This window comes from Haemorhous mexicanus, chromosome 39, assembly GCF_027477595.1.
Source record: "Haemorhous mexicanus isolate bHaeMex1 chromosome 39, bHaeMex1.pri, whole genome shotgun sequence".
Lineage (NCBI taxonomy): Eukaryota > Metazoa > Chordata > Aves > Passeriformes > Fringillidae > Haemorhous > Haemorhous mexicanus.
In genome coordinates, this window is record NC_082379.1 from 534,128 (window position 1) to 552,586 (window position 18,459).

General features: G+C 58.8%; 1 protein-coding gene across 4 annotated transcripts; it reads right to left on the reverse strand.

The window, feature by feature from the left end:
- Window positions 1-58: 58 nt before the first annotated feature.
- LOC132341379 (lipolysis-stimulated lipoprotein receptor-like) lies at window positions 59-17,650 on the reverse strand. Of its 4 annotated transcripts, none has more exons than XM_059872920.1 (9): window positions 17,591-17,650; window positions 11,771-12,085; window positions 10,251-10,370; window positions 9,286-9,333; window positions 6,948-7,094; window positions 4,092-4,172; window positions 3,882-3,932; window positions 3,076-3,166; window positions 59-345 (listed from the first exon to the last, which is right to left on the reverse strand). In XM_059872920.1, the coding sequence occupies exons 1-9, from the start codon at window positions 17,625-17,627 to the stop codon at window positions 333-335; spliced, it is 903 nt and encodes a 300-aa protein (XP_059728903.1). In that variant the 5' UTR covers window positions 17,628-17,650; the 3' UTR covers window positions 59-332. The 4 variants fall into 4 exon arrangements, with proteins under 4 accessions (XP_059728903.1, XP_059728902.1, XP_059728904.1 ...); XM_059872919.1 differs by lacking the exon at window positions 59-345 and adding an exon at window positions 1,633-1,759; XM_059872921.1 differs by lacking the exons at window positions 59-345; window positions 9,286-9,333 and adding an exon at window positions 1,633-1,759.
- Window positions 17,651-18,459: the final 809 nt, after the last annotated feature.

Sequence of the window (18,459 nt, forward strand, 5' to 3'; positions counted from 1 at the left end):
CCCTCCCCCAATCCCCCGATGACGTCACAGGCGCATCGATGACGTCACCCCGCGGGAATTTCTGTAAAATCGTTTATTTGGCCCCAAATCTCGGGGTGGGGGGAGGGGAAAGGGGAGGGGGGGAGGGGAGAGAGCCCCTCCCCCAATCTTTGATTAAAAAAACGGAATTTAAGGCACCAAAAAAGGCCCAAAATGACCCAAAAATGAGCGGGGGAGGGGCGGGATTGGGGGGAAATTCTGGGATTTCTGGAAATTTCTGGAAATTTGGGGGATTTTGGGGAAATTTGGGGGATTTTGGGGGGGTCCCGGTCACACCACGAGGCTCTCGCGGCTCAGGGCGTCGTTCTGTGGGGGGGGGAGGGGAAGAAAAAAAGGATGTGAGACAGGTGGAGACCCCGCCCCCCAAAAATAGCCCAAATTAGCATAAATTAACATAAATTATCCTCATCAGCCCAAAATACCCCGAAATTACCCACAAAATACCCCAAAATACCCCCGAAAATTCCCCAAAATCTGCCCCGAATATTCCCAAAATCCCCCAAAATTTCCGAAAATTCCCAAAATTCCCCAAATTTGCCCCAAAATTCCCCAAATTCCCCCTCCAGGACCCCCAAAATTCCCCAAATCCCCCCCAAAAATCCCTCAAAATCTCCCCAAAAATCCCCCAAAATTCCCCAAAATTTCCGAAAATCCCCAAAATTCCCCAAAATTCCCCAAATTTCCCCCAAAATTCCCCAAATTTCTCCCAAAATCCCCCAAAATCTCCCCCAAAATCCCCAAATCTCCCCCAGGACCACCCAAAAATTCCCCAAAATTCCCGAAAATTCCCCAAATTCCCCAAATTTCCCCAAATCCCCCCCAAAATCCCCCAAAATCTCCCCAAAAATCCCCAAATCTCCCCCAGGACCCCCCAAAATTTCCAAAAATTCCCAAAATTCCCCAAATTCCCCCCTCCAGGACCCCCGCAAAATCTCCCCAAAAATCCCCAAATCTCCCCCAGAACCCCCCAAAATTCCCCAAAATGTCCGAAAATTTCCAAAATTCCCCAAATTTCCCCCAAAATTCGCCCTCCGGGACCCCCAAAATCCCCCAAAATCTCCCCAAAAATCCCCCAGGACCCCCAAAATTCCCCAAAATTTCCGAAAATTCCCAAAATTCCCCAAATTTGCCCCAATTTTCCCCCAAATCCCCCCCAAAATCCCTCAAAATCTTCCCAAAAATCCCCAAATCTCCCCCAGGACCCCCCAAAATTCCCCAAAATTCCCCAAATTCCCCAAATTTGCCCCAAATCCCCCCCAAAATCCCTCAAATCCCCCCCAAAATCCCTCAAAATCTCCCCCAAAATCCCCAAATCTCCCCCAGGACCCGCAAAAATTCCCCAAAATTTCCGAAAATTCCCCAAATTTGCCCCAAATTCCCCCCCAGGACCCCCCCAAATTTCCCCTCCCCCCCCCCCTTTAAGCCCCTCCCCCACCTTGCGCAGCCGCCGGGGGGGCCCCGGGGGGGTTCCGGGGGGGTGGGGGAGGGGTCTCCGCCCCCCCCGCCCCTCCCCCCCTGCCCGGGCGGCCCCGTGGGGGGGCGGGAGGGGGGGGGAGGGGTCAGGGACCCTCCCCCCCAGCGCCCCTCCCCCACCCCCCCCGCGGGGCCGCCCCTCCCCCCTCAGCCCCTCCCCCCAAAATCTCGGCCGAGCGCGAGCGGGGAGGGGGGGGAGGGGTCCAGGAGGGCTCGTGCAGGGAGGTGACGTCACTGTGGGCGGGGCCTAAAGAGGGTGGGGAGGGGAGGGGGAGGGGTCAGCGTGGGGGAGGGGCGAGATCGACCCCACCCCCACCCCCCAAAAAAATTTCAACTCAGGAGCCCCAAAAATTCCCAAAATTCCCACCCAGGACCCCCAAAAATTCCCAAAATTTCCAACCAGGACCCCCAAAATTCCCAAAATTCCCTAAAATTCCCACCCAGGACCCCCCAAAATTCCCAAAATTCCCCAAAATTCCCACCCAGGACCCCCAAAATTCCCAAAATCCCCCAAAATTCCCACCCAGGACCCCCAAAATTCCCAAAATTCCCCAAAATTCCCACCCAGGACCCCACAAAATTCCCAAAATCCCCCAAAATTCCCACCCAGGACCCCCAAAATTCCCAAAATTCCCACCCAGGACCCCCAAAAATTCCCAAAATTCCCACCAGGACTCCCCAAAATTCCCCCAAATCCCCCCAAAATTCCCACCCAGGACCCCCAAAAATTCCCAAAATCCCCCAAAATTCCCACCCAGGACCCCCCAAAAATTCCCGAAATTCCCACCCAGGACCCCCAAAAATTCCCACCCAGGACCCCCCAAAATTCCCAAAATCCCCCCAAATTTCCCCCCAAAATCCCAAAAAATCCCCAAATCCCCCCAAGTTTCCCCAAAATTCCCCCAAATTTCCCCAAAATCTCCCCAAAATCCCACTCAAGACCCCCCAAATCCCCCCAGATTTCCCCAAATCCCCCCAAATTTTCCCCAAAATCCCCAAATCCCCCCAAATTTCCCCAAATCCCCCCAAATTTCCCCAAATCCCCCCCAAATTTCCCCAAATCCCCCCCAAATTTTCCCCAAAATCTCCCCAAAATCCCTCTCAGGACCCCAAAATCTCCCCAAATCCCCCAAAAATCTCCCCAAATCTTTCTCAGAACCCCCCAAAATCCCTCCCAGGAGCCCCAAAATCCCCCAAAATCTCCCCAAAAATCCAACTCAGGACCCCCCCCAGAAAATCCCCCCCAAATTCCCTGAAAAATCCCCCCAAATTTCTCCAAAATTTCCCCCAAATCCCACCCAGGACCCCCAAAATTTCCCCAAATTCCCCCCGAGTTTCCCCAAAATCCCCCCAAATCCCCCCAAAATCCCCCCAAATTTCTCCCAAATCCCACCCAGGACCCCCAAAATTTCCCCAAATTCCCCCGAGTTTCCCCAAAATCCCCCCCAAATTTTCCCCCAAATCCCCCCAAAATCCCCCCAAAATCCCCCCAAATTTCCCCCAAATTTCCCCGAATCCCCTCCCCCCCCAAGCCCCTCCCCCCCCAAGCCCCTCCCCCCTCACCTGGCGGCCACTCCCTGGCCCCGCCCCCTCCCCAGGTGTGCAGCTGCTCCTCCAGGTAGCGCAGGACGCTGGGGGGGGGGTCCTGAGGGGGCTGGGGGAGGGGAGGGGGGGGTCAGGCACCAGTATAAACCAGTATAAACCAGTAGGGACCAGTACAAACCAGTATGGACCAGTACAAACCAGTATGGACCAGTATGGGCCAGTATGGACCAGTACAAACCAGTATGGACCAGTACAGACCAGTACGGACCAGTATGGACCAGTATGGACCAGTATGGACCGGTATGGACCAGTATAAACCAGTACTGACCAGTATGGACCGTTATGGACCAGTATGGACCAGTATGGACCAGTACGGACCAGTACGGACCAGTACGGACCAGTATGGACAAGTACGGACCAGTATGGACCGGTATGGATCAGTACGGACCAGTACGAACCAGTATGGACCAGTAAGGACCAGTATGGACCAGTTAGAGACAAGTATGGACCAGTACAGACCGGTATGGACCAGTATGGACCAGTACGGACCAGTATGGACCAGTATAAACCAGTATGGACCAGTACAGACCGTACGAACCAGTACGGACCAGTATGGACCAGTACGGACCAGTATAAACCAGTATGGACCGGTATGGACCAGTATGGACCAGTAGAAACCAGTATAAACCAGTATGGACCAGTATAAACCAGTATGGACTGGTATAAACCAGTCTGGACCAGTATGGACCAGTACGGACCAGTATAAACCAGTCCCTCCCAGCCCCCCCCCCCCATGATTGACAGCTGTCAATCACCCGCCTCACCTGCGCTCTCGCTGTCCCTCAGCAGCGGCACCTGCGAGCTCTGGCTGCTCCCTGGGGGGGGGAGGGGCCAGGTGAGGCCTCACCTGACCTCACCTGACCTCACCTGACCTCACCTGACCTCACCTGAGCTCACCTGAGCTCACCTGACCTCACCTGAGCTCACCTGGGCTCACCTGAGCCCCTCCCCCCCCCAGCCCCTCCCCCACTCACCGAGGAGCTGCAGGGGCAGCGCTGGGTGGGGGGAGGGGCCGAAGGCTCCGCCCGACGTCGCCGCTTTCCCGGCCAGGTAAACTGGGGGGGGGGGTGGGGAGGGGAGGGAGGGGCACAGGTGGGCACAGGTGAGGCCAAGGCTGCTCCAGGTGTGCCCAGAACTCCCCCAGGTGTGCCCAGGTGTGCCCAGGTGTGCCCAGGAGGCCCCAGGTGTATCCCAGGTGCCCCCAGGTGTGCCCAGGTGTATTTTGGGTGCCCCCAGGTGCGCCCAGGTGTATCCCAGGTGTATCCCAGGTGTATCTCAGGTGTGCCCAGGTGTGCCCAGGTGTGCCCAGGTGCCCCCAGGTGTGTCCAGGTGTCCCCAGGTGCACCCAGGTGTATCCCAGGTGCCCCCAGGTGTGCCCAGGTGTATCCCAGGTGCACCCAGGTGTGCCCAGGTGCCCCCAGGTGTGCCCAGGTGTGGTTTTGGGTGCCCCCAGGTGCCCCCAGGTGTGGTTTTGGGTGCCCCCAGGTGTGCCCAGGTGCCCCCAGGTATCTCAAATCCCCCCCAGGTGTGCCCAGGTTTATCCCAGGTGTGCCCAGGTGTGGGTTTGGGTGCCCCCACGTGTATCCCAGGTGCGCCCAGGTGCTCCCAGGTTCTCCCAGGGGTGCCCACGTGTATCCCAGGTGTGCCCAGGTGCTCCCAGGTTCTCCCAGGTGTGCCCAGGTGTATCCCAGGTGTGCCCAGGTGTGCCCAGGTGCCCCCAGGTGTGTCCAGGTGTATCCCAGGTGTGCCCAGGTGTACCCAGGTGTATCACAGGTGTATCCCAGGTGCCCACAGATGTGCCCAGGTCCCCCCAGGTGTGTGCCCAGGTTCCCCCAGGTGTGCCCATGTGCCCCCAGGTGTGCCCAGGTGTGTCCAGGTGCCCCCAGGTGCCCCCAGGTGTATCCCAGGTGTATCCCAGGTGTATCCCAGGTGCCCCCAGGTGTGCCCAGGTGTATCCTAGGTGCTCCCAGGTGTGCCCAGGTGCGCCCAGGTGCCCCCAGGTGTGCCCAGGTGCCCCCAGGTGTCTCAAATCTCCCCCAGGTGCCCACAGGTGTGCCCAGGTGTCCCCAGGTGTATCCTAGGTGTATCCCAGGTGTATCCCAGGTGTGCCAAGGTGTGCCCAGGTTCCCACAGGTGCCCCCAGGTGTATCCCAGGTGTATCCCAGGTGTGCCAAGGTGTGCCCAGGTGTATCCCAGGTGCCCCCAGGTGTGCCCAGGTGCCCCCAGGTGTGCCCAGGTGTATTTTGGGTGCCCCCAGGTGCCCCCAGGTGTGGTTTTGGGTGCCCCCAGGTGTGCCCAGGTGCCCCCAGGTATCTCAAATCCACCCCAGGTGTGCCCAGGTTTATCCCAGGTGTGCCCAGGTGTGGGTTTGGGTGCCCCCACGTGTATCCCAGGTGCGCCCAGGTGCTCCCAGGTTCTCCCAGGGGTGCCCAGGTGTATCCCAGGTGTGCCCAGGTGCTCCCAGGTTCTCCCAGGTGTGCCCAGGTGTATCCCAGGTGTGCCCAGGTGTGCCCAGGTGCCCCCAGGTGTGTCCAGGTGTATCCCAGGTGTGCCCAGGTGTACCCAGGTGTATCACAGGTGTATCCCAGGTGCCCACAGATGTGCCCAGGTCCCCCCAGGTGTGTGCCCAGGTTCCCCCAGGTGTGCCCATGTGCCCCCAGGTGTGCCCAGGTGTGTCCAGGTGCCCCCAGGTGTATCCCAGGTGTATCCCAGGTGTATCCCAGGTGTATCCCAGGTGTATCCCAGGTGCTCCCAGGTGTGCCCAGGTGTATCCCAGGTGTGCCCAGATTCCCCCAGGTGTATCCGGTGTGCCCAGGTGCCCCCAGGTGTGTGCCCAGGTGCCCCCAGGTGTATCCCAGGTGTGCCCAGATTCCCCCAGGTGTGCCCAGGTGTATCCTAGGTGGTCCCAGGTGTGCCCAGGTGCGCCCAGGTGCTCCCAGGTTCTCCCAGGTGCCCCCAGATGTGCCCAGGTCCCCCCAGGTGTGCCCAGGTGCCCCCAGGTGTGCCCAGGTGTATCCCAGGTGCCCCCAGGTGTGCCCAGGTGTGCCCAGGTGCCCCCAGGTGTGCCCAGGTGTGCCCAGGTGCCCCCAGGTGTGCCCAGGTGTGCCCAGGTGCCCCCAGGTGTGCCCAGGTGTATCCCAGGTGTATCCCAGGTGTGCCAAGGTGTGCCCAGATTCCCCCAGGTGTATCCTAGGTGTGCCCAGGTGCCCCCAGGTGTGTGCCCAGGTGTGCCCAGGTGTATCCCAGGTGTATCCCAGGTTCTCCCAGGTGCGCCCAGGTGTGCCCAGGTGTCCCCAGGTGTATCCCAGGTGTATCCCAGGTGTGCCAAGGTGTGCCCAGGTGCCCCCAGGTGTGCCCAGGTGCGCCCAGGTGCTCCCAGGTTCTCCCAGGTGCCCCCAGATGTGCCCAGGTGCCCCCAGGTGTGCCCAGGTGTATCCCAGGTGCCCCCAGGTGTGCCCAGGTGTATCCCAGGTGCCCCCAGGTGTGCCCAGGTGTGTGCCCAGCTGTGCCCAGGTGTGCCCAGGTGTATCCCAGGTGCGCCCAGGTGCCCCCAGGTGTGCCCAGGTGTGTCCATGTGCCCCCAGGTGTGCCCAGGTGTGCCCAGGTGTGTACCCAAGTGTGCCCAGGTGCCCCCAGGTGTGCCCAGGTGTATCCCAGGTGTGCCCAGGTGCCCCCATGTGCCCCCAGGTGTGCCCATGTGCCCCTAGGTGTGTGCCCAGGTGTGCCCAGGTGTGCCCAGGTGTGCCCAGGTGCCCCCAGGTGTGCCCAGGTGCCCCCATGTGCCCCCAGGTGTGTGCCCAGGTGTGCCCAGGTGTGCCCAGGTGACTCACGGGCCTCGGGGCAGCAGCAGGTGCGGGGGCAGCAGGGGCAGCGCAGGTAACAGCAGCAGGTGTGGGGGCAGCACTGGCACCAGCACAGCCCCGCCCCCAGCGCCACCAGCCCCGCCCCCAGCGCCACCAGCACCACGAACAGCCAATCTGAAAGAGGAGATTTGCATAAATTAGCATGCATTTGCATAAATCATCGGAAATGGTCGTAAAACGGCCCAAAATATCCCAGCCCCGCCCCCAGCGCCTCCAGCCCCGCCCCCAACGCCACCAGCTCCCGCCCCCAGCCGGTCTGGAGGGGCGGTATTAGCATAAATTAGCATACATTAGCATAAATACGTCTGAAACCTCATGAACGGCCCAAAATTTCCCAAAATATCGAAAAAAATCCCCAAATTACGCCAGCCCCGCCCCCAGCACCCCTAGCCCCGCCCCCAACACCCCCAGCACCAAAACCAGCCAGTCTGGAAGGGGAGTGTTAGCATAAATTTGCATAAATTTGCATAATTATTTATTTTTTTTAAACCCGACCCAAAAAATCCCAAATTATCCCAAAGTTCTCCCAGCCCCGCCCCCAGCGCCAGGAGCAGCCTGTCAGGAAAGGGTTAAAGATGTCCCAAATTAGCATAAATTAGCATAATTTAGATCCCTAAAATGACCCCTAAAATATCCCTAAGTTAGCATAGGTTTGCATAAATTAGCATGAATTATCCCGGCCCCGCCCCCAGCAGCACAAACGGCCAGTCTGGCGAGGGTTAAACTGCCCCAAATTAGCATAAATTAGCATAAGTTATCCCAGCCCCGCCCCTCGTGCCACCAGGAAAGGGTTAAAATGTCGGAGTTTTGCATAAATTAGCATAAAATGGCATAAATTATCCCTGAAAATATCCCCTAAAATATCCCCAAAATGTCCCAAATTTATCCCAAAAATGTATCCCAAAAAATCCCAAATTTATCCCAAAATATCTCAAATTTATTCCAAATTTATCCCAAATTTATCCCAAAATATCCCAAATTTATCCCAAATTTATCCCAAATTCATCCCAAAAAATCCCAAATTTATCCCAAAATATCCCAAATTTATCCCCAAATTTATCCCAAATTTATCCCAAATTTATCCCAAAATATCCCAATTTTATCCCCAAATTTATCCCCAAATTTATCCCAAAAAATCCCAAATTTACCCCAAATTTATCCCAAATTATTTAAAATTGTCCCAAAATGTCCCAAAATCGTCCCCAAAACCACCTGGAACAGCCCCAAAATGGCCCCCACGTGCCCCCAGGTGTGCCCAGCCGTGCCCAGGTGTGCCCAGGTGCCCCCCAGGTGCGCCCAGGTGCCCCCAGGTGTCCCCCAGGTGTATCCCAGGTGCCCCCAGGTGTGCCCAGGTGTGCCCAGGTGTGCCCAGGTGTATCCCAGGTGCCCCCAGGTGTGCCCAGGTGTCCCCAGGTGTCCCCCAGGTGTGGCCAGGTGTGGCCAGGTGTGCCCAGGTGTGCCCTGGATGCCCCCAGGTGCCCCCCAGGTGTCCCCCAGGTGCCCCCAGGTGTGCCCCCAGGTGCCCCCAGGAGTGTCCAGGTGTCCCCAGGTGTGCCCAGGTGCCCCCAGGTGTATCCCAGGTGCCCCCCAGGTGTATCCCAGGTGTCCCCAGGTGTGCCCAGGTGCCCTCAGGTGTGCCCAGCCATGCCCAGGTGCCCCCAGGTGTGTCCCCAGGTGCCCCCAGTTGTATCCCAGGTGCCTCCCAGGTGTATCCCAGGTGCCCTCAGGTGTCCCCAGGTGTGCCCAGGTGTGCCCAGGTGTGCCCAGCCATGCCCAGGTGTGCTCAGGTGTGCCCCAGGTGTGCCCCAGGTGTACCCAGGTGTCCCCCAGGTGTGCCCCAGGTGTCCCCAGGTGTATCCCAGGTGCCCCCCAGGTGTTCTCCAGGTGCCCCCAGGTGTCCCCAGGTGTGCCCCAGGTGTCCCCAGGTGTGCCCAGGTGCCCCCAGGTGTCCCCCAGGTGTGCCCAGGTGTGCCCTGGATGCCCCCAGGTGCCCCCAGGTGTATCCCAGGTGTCCCCAGGTGTATCCCAGGTGCCCCCAGGTGTGCCCAGGTGTGCCCAGGTGTGCCCTGGATGCCCCCAGGTGCCCCCAGGTGCCCCTAGGTATCCCCCAGGTGTGCCCAGGTGTGCCCAGGTGTCCCCCAGGTGTGCCCAGGTGTCCCCAGGTGCCCCCAGGTGTGCCCAGGTGTGCCCAGGTGTCCCCCAGGTGTGCCCAGGTGTCCCCAGGTGTCCCCAGGTGCCCCCAGGTGTCCCCAGGTGCCCCCAGGTGTGCCCAGGTGTGCCCAGGTGTGCCCAGGTGTGCCCGTACCTGGCAGGGTCCCCTCGGGCAGCAGCCGGGAGCCCTCGGGAAGAGACCCTGGGGGGACACGGGGGGAGGGGCCCAGCGCAAACCAGTCCAAACCAGTCCAAACCAGTCCAAACCAGTCCAAACCAGTCCAAACCAGTCCAAACCAGTATAAAGCAGTAACCCCCCGTGCAAACCAGTCCAAACCAGTCCAAACCAGTCCAAACCAGTATAAACCAGTAAAAACCAGTAACCCCAACCCCCAAACCAGTAACCCCCAGGGCAAACCAGTCCAAACCAGTCCAAACCAGCCCAAACCAGTATAAACCAGTACAAACCAGTATAAACCAGTACAAACCAGTAACCTCAACTCCCAAACCAGTAACCCCCAGTGCAAACCAGTCCAAACCAGTATAAACCAGTATAAACCAGTAACCCCAACCCCCAAACCAGTCCAAACCAGTACAAACCAGTCCAAACCAGTACAAACCAGTAACCTCAACTCCCAAACCAGTCACCCCCAGTGCAAACCAGTAACCCCCAGTGCAAACCAGTAACCCCAGTGCAAACCAGTATAAACCAGTAACCCCAGTGCAAACCAGTCCAAACCAGTATAAACCAGTATAACCCAGTATAACCCAGTATAACCCAGTCCATCCCAGTCCCTCCCAGTTCCATCCCAGTCCCTCCCAGTCCCCCCCCAATATATCCCAGTCCCTCCCAGTTTGATCCCAGTGCCCTCCCAGTAACTCCCAGTGCCCTCCCAGTAACTCCCAGTCCCTCCCAATCCCTCCCAGTACCTCCCAGTATAAACCAGTAACCCCAAACCCTCCTTTAACCCTTTCCCAATCCCCTCCCAGTCCCCTCCCAGTCCCTCCCAGTCCCCCCCAGTTCCATCCCAGTCCCTCCCAGTTTGATCCCAGTCCCTCCCAGTCCCTCCCAGTCCCTCCCAGTCCCTCCCAGTCCCCCCCAGTCCCTCCCAGTCTCACCCAGCACCACCAGTTCGGCCACGCCCTCGTTGTTGCCCTGCAGGTCGCTGGTCGAGGTCACCGTGCACAGGTAGAGGCCGCTGTCGCCCCAGGCCGCGGGGCCCAGGCTCAGCTCCGCACCTGCGCAGGTGACACCGGTGACACAGGTGACACGGGTGACACAGGTGAGACACATGACACCGGTGACACAGGTGAGACACGTGAGACAGGTGACACAGGTGAGACACGTGACACCGGTGACACAGGTGAGACAGGTGACACAGGTGAGACACGTGAGACAGGTGACACAGGTGACACAGGTGACACAGGTGTGCCCGAACTGCCCCCAGGTGTGCCCAGGTGTGCCCAGGTGTGTCAGAACTGCCCCCAGGTGTGCCCAGGTGTGCCCTCAGGTACCCTCAGGTGTGCCCAGGTGTGCCCAGGTGTGCCCAGGTGTGCTATAACTGCCCCCAGGTGTGCCCAGGTGTGCCCAGGTGTGTTAGAACTGCCCCCAGGTGTGCCCAGGTGTGCCCTCAGGTACCCCCAAGTGTGTCCGAACTGCCCCCAGGTGTGCCCAGGTGTGCCCAGGTGTGTCGGAACTGCCCCCAGGTGTGCCCAGGTGCGCCCTCAGGTACCCCCAGGTGTGTTAGAACTGCCTCCAGGTGTGCCCAGGTGTGCCCAGGTGTGCCCAGGTGTGTTGGAACTGCCCCCAGGTGTGCCCAGGTGTGCCAGAACTGCCCCCAGGTGTGCCCAGGTGTGCCAGAACTGCCCCCAGGAATGCCCAGGTGTGCTATAACTGCCCCCAGGTGTGCCCAGGTGCGCCCTCAGGTACCCCCAGGTGTGTTAGAACTGCCTCCAGGTGTGCCCAGGTGTGCCCAGGTGTGCCCAGGTGTGTTGGAACTGCCCCCAGGTGTGCCCAGGTGTGCCAGAACTGCCCCCAGGTGTGCCCAGGTGTGCCAGAACTGCCCCCAGGAATGCCCAGGTGTGCTATAACTGCCCACAGGTGTGCCCAGGTGTGCCCAGGTGTGTCAGAAATGCCCCCAGGTGTGCCAGAACTGCCCCCAGGTGTGCCCAGGTGTGCCAGAACTGCCCCCAGGTGTGCCCAGGTGTGTCAGAAATGCCCCCAGGTGTGCCCAGGTGTGCCCGAACTGCCCCCAGGTGTGCCCAGGTGTGCTAGAACTGCCTCCAGGTGTGCCCAGGTGTGTTAGAGCTGACCCAGGTGTGTCAGAACTGCCCCCAGGTGTGCCCAGGTGTGTCAGAACTGCCCCCAGGTGTGTCGGAACTGCCCCCAGGTGTGCCCAGGTGTGCCCAGGTGCGCCCTCACCTCCGCGGATGGTGACGGCCCTGCCCAGGTAGAAGTCTCCCAGGGTCACCTGCCCCCCCAGGTGTGCCCAGGTGTATCCCAGCTGTGCCCAGGTGTGTGCCCAGGTGTGCCCAGGTGTGCCCAGGTGTATCCTAGCTGTGCCCAGCTGTACCCAGGTGTGCCCAGGTGTGCCCAGGTGTGCCCAGGTGTGCCCAGGTGTGCCCAGGTGCGCCCTCACCTCCGCGGATGGTGACGGCCCTGCCCAGGTAGAAGTCTCCCAGGGTCACCTGCTCGCCCTGCTTGGTGGCCACGATGCGCACGGTGCGGGCGGAGTCGGGACACGCCCCCGCCGCCTCGCCAGGTGAGTCCCAGGTGCCGCCAGGTGAGGCCCAGGTGTCGGGGCAGAAGGATTTGTACTTCCAGGTGACGATGGGGGCGGGGCCAGGTGAGCTCACCTGGAAGTCGCAGCGCAGCAGAACCGGCTGGAAGAGCAGCGCCACCGTGCGGGGCTCGGGCACCGACACCTGCAGGGAGCACACCTGGAGAGGCACACCTGGGCAGGTGAGAGAGGGGACAGTCAGTGACACCTGGGCAGGTGAGAGAGGGGACAGTCAGTGACACCTGGGCAGGTGAGAGAGGGGACAGTCAGTGACACCTGGGCAGGTGAGAGAGGGGACAGTGACACCTGGGCAGGTGAGAGAGGGACAGTCAGTGACACCTGGGCAGGTGAGAGAGGGACAGGGACACCTGGGCAGGTGAGAGAGGGGACAGTCAGTGACACCTGGGCAGGTGAGAGAGGGACAGTGACACCTGGGCAGGTGAGAGAGGGGACAGTCAGTGACACCTGGGCAGGTGAGAGAGGGACAGGGACACCTGGGCAGGTGAGAGAGGGGACAGTCAGTGACACCTGGGCAGGTGAGAGAGGGACAGAGACACCTGCAGGGAGCACACCTGGAGCGGCACACCTGGGCAGGTGAGAGAGGGGACAGAGTCAGTGACACCTGGGCAGGTGAGAGAGGGACAGAGTCAGTGACACCTGGGCAGGTGAGAGAGGGACAGTGACACCTGGGCAGGTGAGAGAGGGGACAGTCAGTGACACCTGGGCAGGTGAGAGAGGGGACAGTGACACCTGGGCAGGTGAGAGAGGGGACAGTCAGTGACACCTGGGCAGGTGAGAGAGGGACAGGGACACCTGGGCAGGTGAGAGAGGGGACAGTCAGTGACACCTGGGCAGGTGAGAGAGGGGACAGGACACCTGGACAGGTGAGAGAGGGGACAGAGTCAGTGACACCTGGGCAGGTGAGAGAGGGACAGTGACACCTGGGCAGGTGAGAGAGGGGACAGTCAGTGACACCTGGGCAGGTGAGAGAGGGGACAGGGACACCTGGGCAGGTGAGAGAGGGACAGAGTCAGTGACACCTGGGCAGGTGAGAGAGGGGACAGTCAGTGACACCTGGGCAGGTGAGAGAGGGGACAGTCAGTGACACCTGGGCAGGTGAGAGAGGGACAGTGACACCTGGGCAGGTGAGAGAGGGGACAGAGTCAGGGACACCTGGGCAGGTGAGAGAGGGGACAGGGACACCTGGGCAGGTGAGAGAGGGACAGAGTCAGTGACACCTGGGCAGGTGAGAGAGGGACAGTGACACCTGGGCAGGTGAGAGAGGGACAGAGTCAGTGACACCTGGGCAGGTGAGAGAGGGGACAGTGACACCTGGGCAGGTGAGAGAGGGGACAGTCAGTGACACCTGGGCAGGTGAGAGAGGGGACAGGGACACCTGGGCAGGTGAGAGAGGGGACAGTCAGTGACACCTGGGCAGGTGAGAGAGGGGACAGTGACACCTGGGCAGGTGAGAGAGGGACAGTGACACCTGGGCAGGTGAGAGAGGGGACAGGGACACCTGGGCAGGTGAGAGAGGGACAGAGTCAGTGACACCTGGGCAGGTGAGAGAGGGACAGAGACACCTGGGCAGGTGAGAGAGGGGACAGAGTCAGTGACACCTGGGCAGGTGAGAGAGGGACAGTGACACCTGGGCAGGTGAGAGAGGGGACAGGGACACCTGGGCAGGTGAGAGAGGGACAGTGACACCTGGGCAGGTGAGAGAGGGGACAGTCAGTGACACCTGGGCAGGTGAGAGAGGGACAGAGTCAGTGACACCTGGGCAGGTGAGAGAGGGACAGTCAGTGACACCTGGGCAGGTGAGAGAGGGACAGTCAGGGACACCTGGGCAGGTGAGAGAGGGGACAGTGACACCTGGGCAGGTGAGAGAGGGGACAGTGACACCTGGGCAGGTGAGAGAGGGGACAGTCAGTGACACCTGGGCAGGTGAGAGAGGGGACAGTCAGTGACACCTGGGCAGGTGAGAGAGGGGACAGGGACACCTGGGCAGGGGAGAGAGGGGACAGTCAGTGACACCTGGGCAGGTGAGAGAGGGACAGTCAGTGACACCTGGGCAGGTGAGAGAGGGGACAGTCAGTGACACCTGGGCAGGTGAGAGAGGGACAGTGACACCTGGGCAGGTGAGAGAGGGGACAGGGACACCTGGGCAGGTGAGAGAGGGGACAGTCAGTGACACCTGGGCAGGTGAGAGAGGGGACAGTGACACCTGGGCAGGTGAGAGAGGGGACAGTCAGTGACACCTGGGCAGGTGAGAGAGGGACAGAGACACCTGGGCAGGTGAGAGAGGGGACAGGGACACCTGGGCAGGTGAGAGAGGGACAGTCAGTGACACCTGGGCAGGTGAGAGAGGGGACAGGGACACCTGGGCAGGTGAGAGAGGGGACAGGGACACCTGGGCAGGTGAGAGAGGGGGACAGTGACACCTGGGCAGGTGAGAGAGGGACAGTGACACCTGGGCAGGTGAGAGAGGGGACAGTCAGTGACACCTGGGCAGGTGAGAGAGGGACAGTGACACCTGGGCAGGTGAGAGAGGGACAGTCAGTGACACCTGGGCAGGTGAGAGAGGGACAGTGACACCTGGGCAGGTGAGAGAGGGACAGGGACACCTGGGCAGGTGAGAGAGGACAGTCAGTGACACCTGGGCAGGTGGGAGAGGGGACAGTCAGTGACACCTGGGCAGGTGAGAGAGGGGACAGTGACACCTGGGCAGGTGAGAGAGGGGACAGAGACACCTGGGCAGGTGAGAGAGGGGACAGTGACACCTGGGCAGGTGAGAGAGGGGACAGAGTCAGTGACACCTGGGCAGGTGAGAGAGGGACAGTGACACCTGGGCAGGGGAGAGAGGGGACAGGGACACCTGGGCAGGTGAGAGAGGGGACAGTCAGTGACACCTGGGCAGGTGAGAGAGGGACAGAGTCAGTGACACCTGGGCAGGTGAGAGAGAGGGGACAGGGACACCTGGGCAGGTGAGAGAGGGACAGTGACACCTGCAGGGAGCACACCTGGAGAGGCACACCTGGGCAGGTGAGAGAGGGGACAGTCAGTGACACCTGGGCAGGTGAGAGAGGGACAGAGTCAGTGACACCTGGGCAGGTGAGAGAGGGACAGAGTCAGTGACACCTGGGCAGGTGAGAGAGGGGACAGTGACACCTGGGCAGGTGAGAGAGGGGACAGTGACACCTGGGCAGGTGAGAGAGGGACAGTGACACCTGCAGGGAGCACACCTGGAGAGGCACACCTGGGCAGGTGAGAGAGGGACAGTGACACCTGGGCAGGTGAGAGAGGGGACAGGGACACCTGGGCAGGTGAGAGAGGGACAGAGTCAGTGACACCTGGGCAGGTGAGAGAGGGACAGAGTCAGTGACACCTGGGCAGGTGAGAGAGGGGACAGTGACACCTGGGCAGGTGAGAGAGGGACAGTGACACCTGCAGGGAGCACACCCTGGAGCGGCACACCTGGACAGGTGAGAGAGGGACAGTCAGTGACACCTGGGGCAGGTGAGAGAGGGGGACAGTCAGTGACACCTGGGCAGGTGAGAGAGGGGACAGAGTCAGTGACACCTGGGCAGGTGAGAGAGGGGACAGTCAGTGACACCTGGGCAGGTGAGAGAGGGGACAGGGACACCTGGGCAGGTGAGAGAGGGACAGGGACACCTGGGCAGGTGAGAGAGGGGACAGTCAGTGACACCTGGGCAGGTGAGAGAGGGGACAGTGACACCTGGGCAGGTGAGAGAGGGACAGTCAGTGACACCTGGGCAGGTGAGAGAGGGGACAGTCAGTGACACCTGGGCAGGTGAGAGAGGGACAGAGACACCTGCAGGGAGCACACCTGGAGAGGCACACCTGGGCAGGTGAGAGAGGGGACAGTGACACCTGGGCAGGTGAGAGAGGGGACAGAGTCAGTGACACCTGCAGGGAGCACACCTGGAGAGGCACACCTGGGCAGGTGAGAGAGGGGACAGAGTCAGTGACACCTGGACAGGTGAGAGAGGGGACAGTGACACCTGGGCAGGTGAGAGAGGGACAGTGACACCTGGGCAGGTGAGAGAGGGGACAGGGACACCTGGGCAGGTGAGAGAGGGGACAGTCAGTGACACCTGGGCAGGTGAGAGGGGACAGGGACACCTGGGCAGGTGGGCCAGGTGTGACACCTGCACAGGTGAGACCAGAGCCTGTCAGTGTCACCTGCACAGCCCCATTAATTACCCTGAGCCCCTTAATTACCCTATTAATTACCCCCTAATTACCCTATTAATTACCTATTAATTACCCTATTAATTACCCCATTAATTACCCCATTAATTACCCCATTAATTACCCCATCCCCCCTTAATTACCCCCTTAATTACCCCATTAATTACCCCATTAATTACCCCATCCCCCCTTAATTACCCCATTAATTACCCCAGCCCCCTTAATTACCCCATTAATTACCCCAGCCCCCATTAATTACCCTGTTAATTACCCAGACCCCGTTAATTATCCTATTAATTACCCCAGCCCCCCTTAATTACCCCATTAATTACCCCAGCCCCCTTAATTACCCCATTAATTACCCCAGACCCCCTTAATTACCCCATTAATTACCCCAGACCCCCTTAATTACCCCATTAATTACCCCAGCTCCCCTTAATTACCCCATTATTTACCCCAGCCCCCCTTAATTACCCCATTAATTACCCCAGCCCCCTTAATTACCCCATTAATTACCCCAGACCCCCTTAATTACCCCATTAATTACCCCAGACCCCCTTAATTACCCCATTAATTACCCCAGCTCCCCTTAATTACCCCATTATTTACCCCAGACCCCCTTAATTACCCCATTAATTACCCAGCCCCCTTAATTACCCCATTAATTACCCCAGACCCCCTTAATTACCCCATTAATTACCCCAGCCCCCATTAATTACCCCAGCCCGCCTTAATTACCCCATTAATTACTCCAGCCCCCCTTAATTACCCCATTAATTACCCCAGCCCCCCTTAATTACCCCATTAATTACCCCAGCCCCCCTTAATTACCCCATTAATTACCCCAGCCCCCCTTAATTACCCCGTTAATTACCCCAGCCCCCCTTAATTACCCCATTAATTACCCCAGCCCCCATTAATTACCCCATTAATTACCCCCATCCCCCTTAATTACCCCGTTAATTACCCCAGACCCCCCTTAATTACCCCATTAATTACACCAGCCCCCCTTAATTACCCCATTAATTACACCAGACCCCCTTAATTACCCCATTAATTGCCCCAGCCCCCCTTAATTACCCCATTAATTACCCCAGCCTCCCTTAATTACCCCATTAATTACACCAGACCCCCTTAATTACCCCATTAATTGCCCCAGCCCCCCTTAATTACCCCATTAATCACCCCAGCCCCCCTTAATTACCCCCTAATTACCCCTTAATACCCCAGCCCCCCTTAATTACCCCATTAATTACCCCAGCCCCCCTTAATTACCCGTTAATTACCCCAGACCCCCCTAATTACCCCATTAATTACCCCAGCCCCCCTTAATTACCCCATTAATTGCCCCAGCCCCCCTTAATTACCCCATTAATTACCCCAGCCCGTTAATTACCCCCTAATTAGCCCCCAGCCGCCCCCGGCCCGCTAATTAGCGCCTTGATTAATTAATCGCCCCTCGCCCACCGAGCAGCGCCAGCAGCGCCCCCAGCGCCGCCGCCATCTTGGATCGGCCAGGTGGGGGCGGGGCCGGCGCACCTGGACACGCCCAGTTCCGGCTGGGGCCACGCCCATGTCCTTATATTGGAGTGGGGGGAAATTGGGGAAAATTTGGGGGAAAATTGGGGGAAATGGGAAAAATTGGGGAAATTGGGGGAATTTGGGGAAATTGGGGAAATTTGGGGAAATTTGGGGGGAAATTGGGGAAAAATTGGGTAAAAATTGGGAAAATTTGGGGGATTTTTGCGGAAAATTGGGGGAAATTGGGGAAAAATTGGGAAAATTTGGGGGAAAATTGGGGAAAATTGGGGAAAAAATGGGGGAAAATTTTGGGGAAAATTGGGGAAATTGGGGGAATTTGGGGGAAAATTGGGGAAAAATTTGGGGAAAAATTGGGGGCAATTTGGGGGAAATTGGGGAGAAAAATGGGGAAATTGGGGGAAATATTGGGGGAAATTGGGGAGAAAATTGGGAAAAAAGGGGAAAATTGAGAGGAAAATTGAGGAGAAAAATGGGGGAAAATTGGGGGAAATTGGGGTGAATTTGGGGAAAATTGGGGGAAAATTGGGGAAAATTGGGGAAAAATTGGGGAAATTGGGGGAATTTGGGAAAAGTTGGGGAGAAAAATGGGGAAAATTGGGGGTTAAATGGGAAAAATTTGGGGGAAATTGGGGAAAATTTTGGGGAAAATTGGGGGAAAATTGGGGAAAATTTGGGGGAAAATTGGGGGAAAATTGGGGGAAATTGGGGGAATTTGGGGAAAAGTTGGGGAGAAAAATGGGGAAAATTGGGGGTTAAATGGGAAAAATTTGGGGGAAATTGGGGAAAACTTTGGG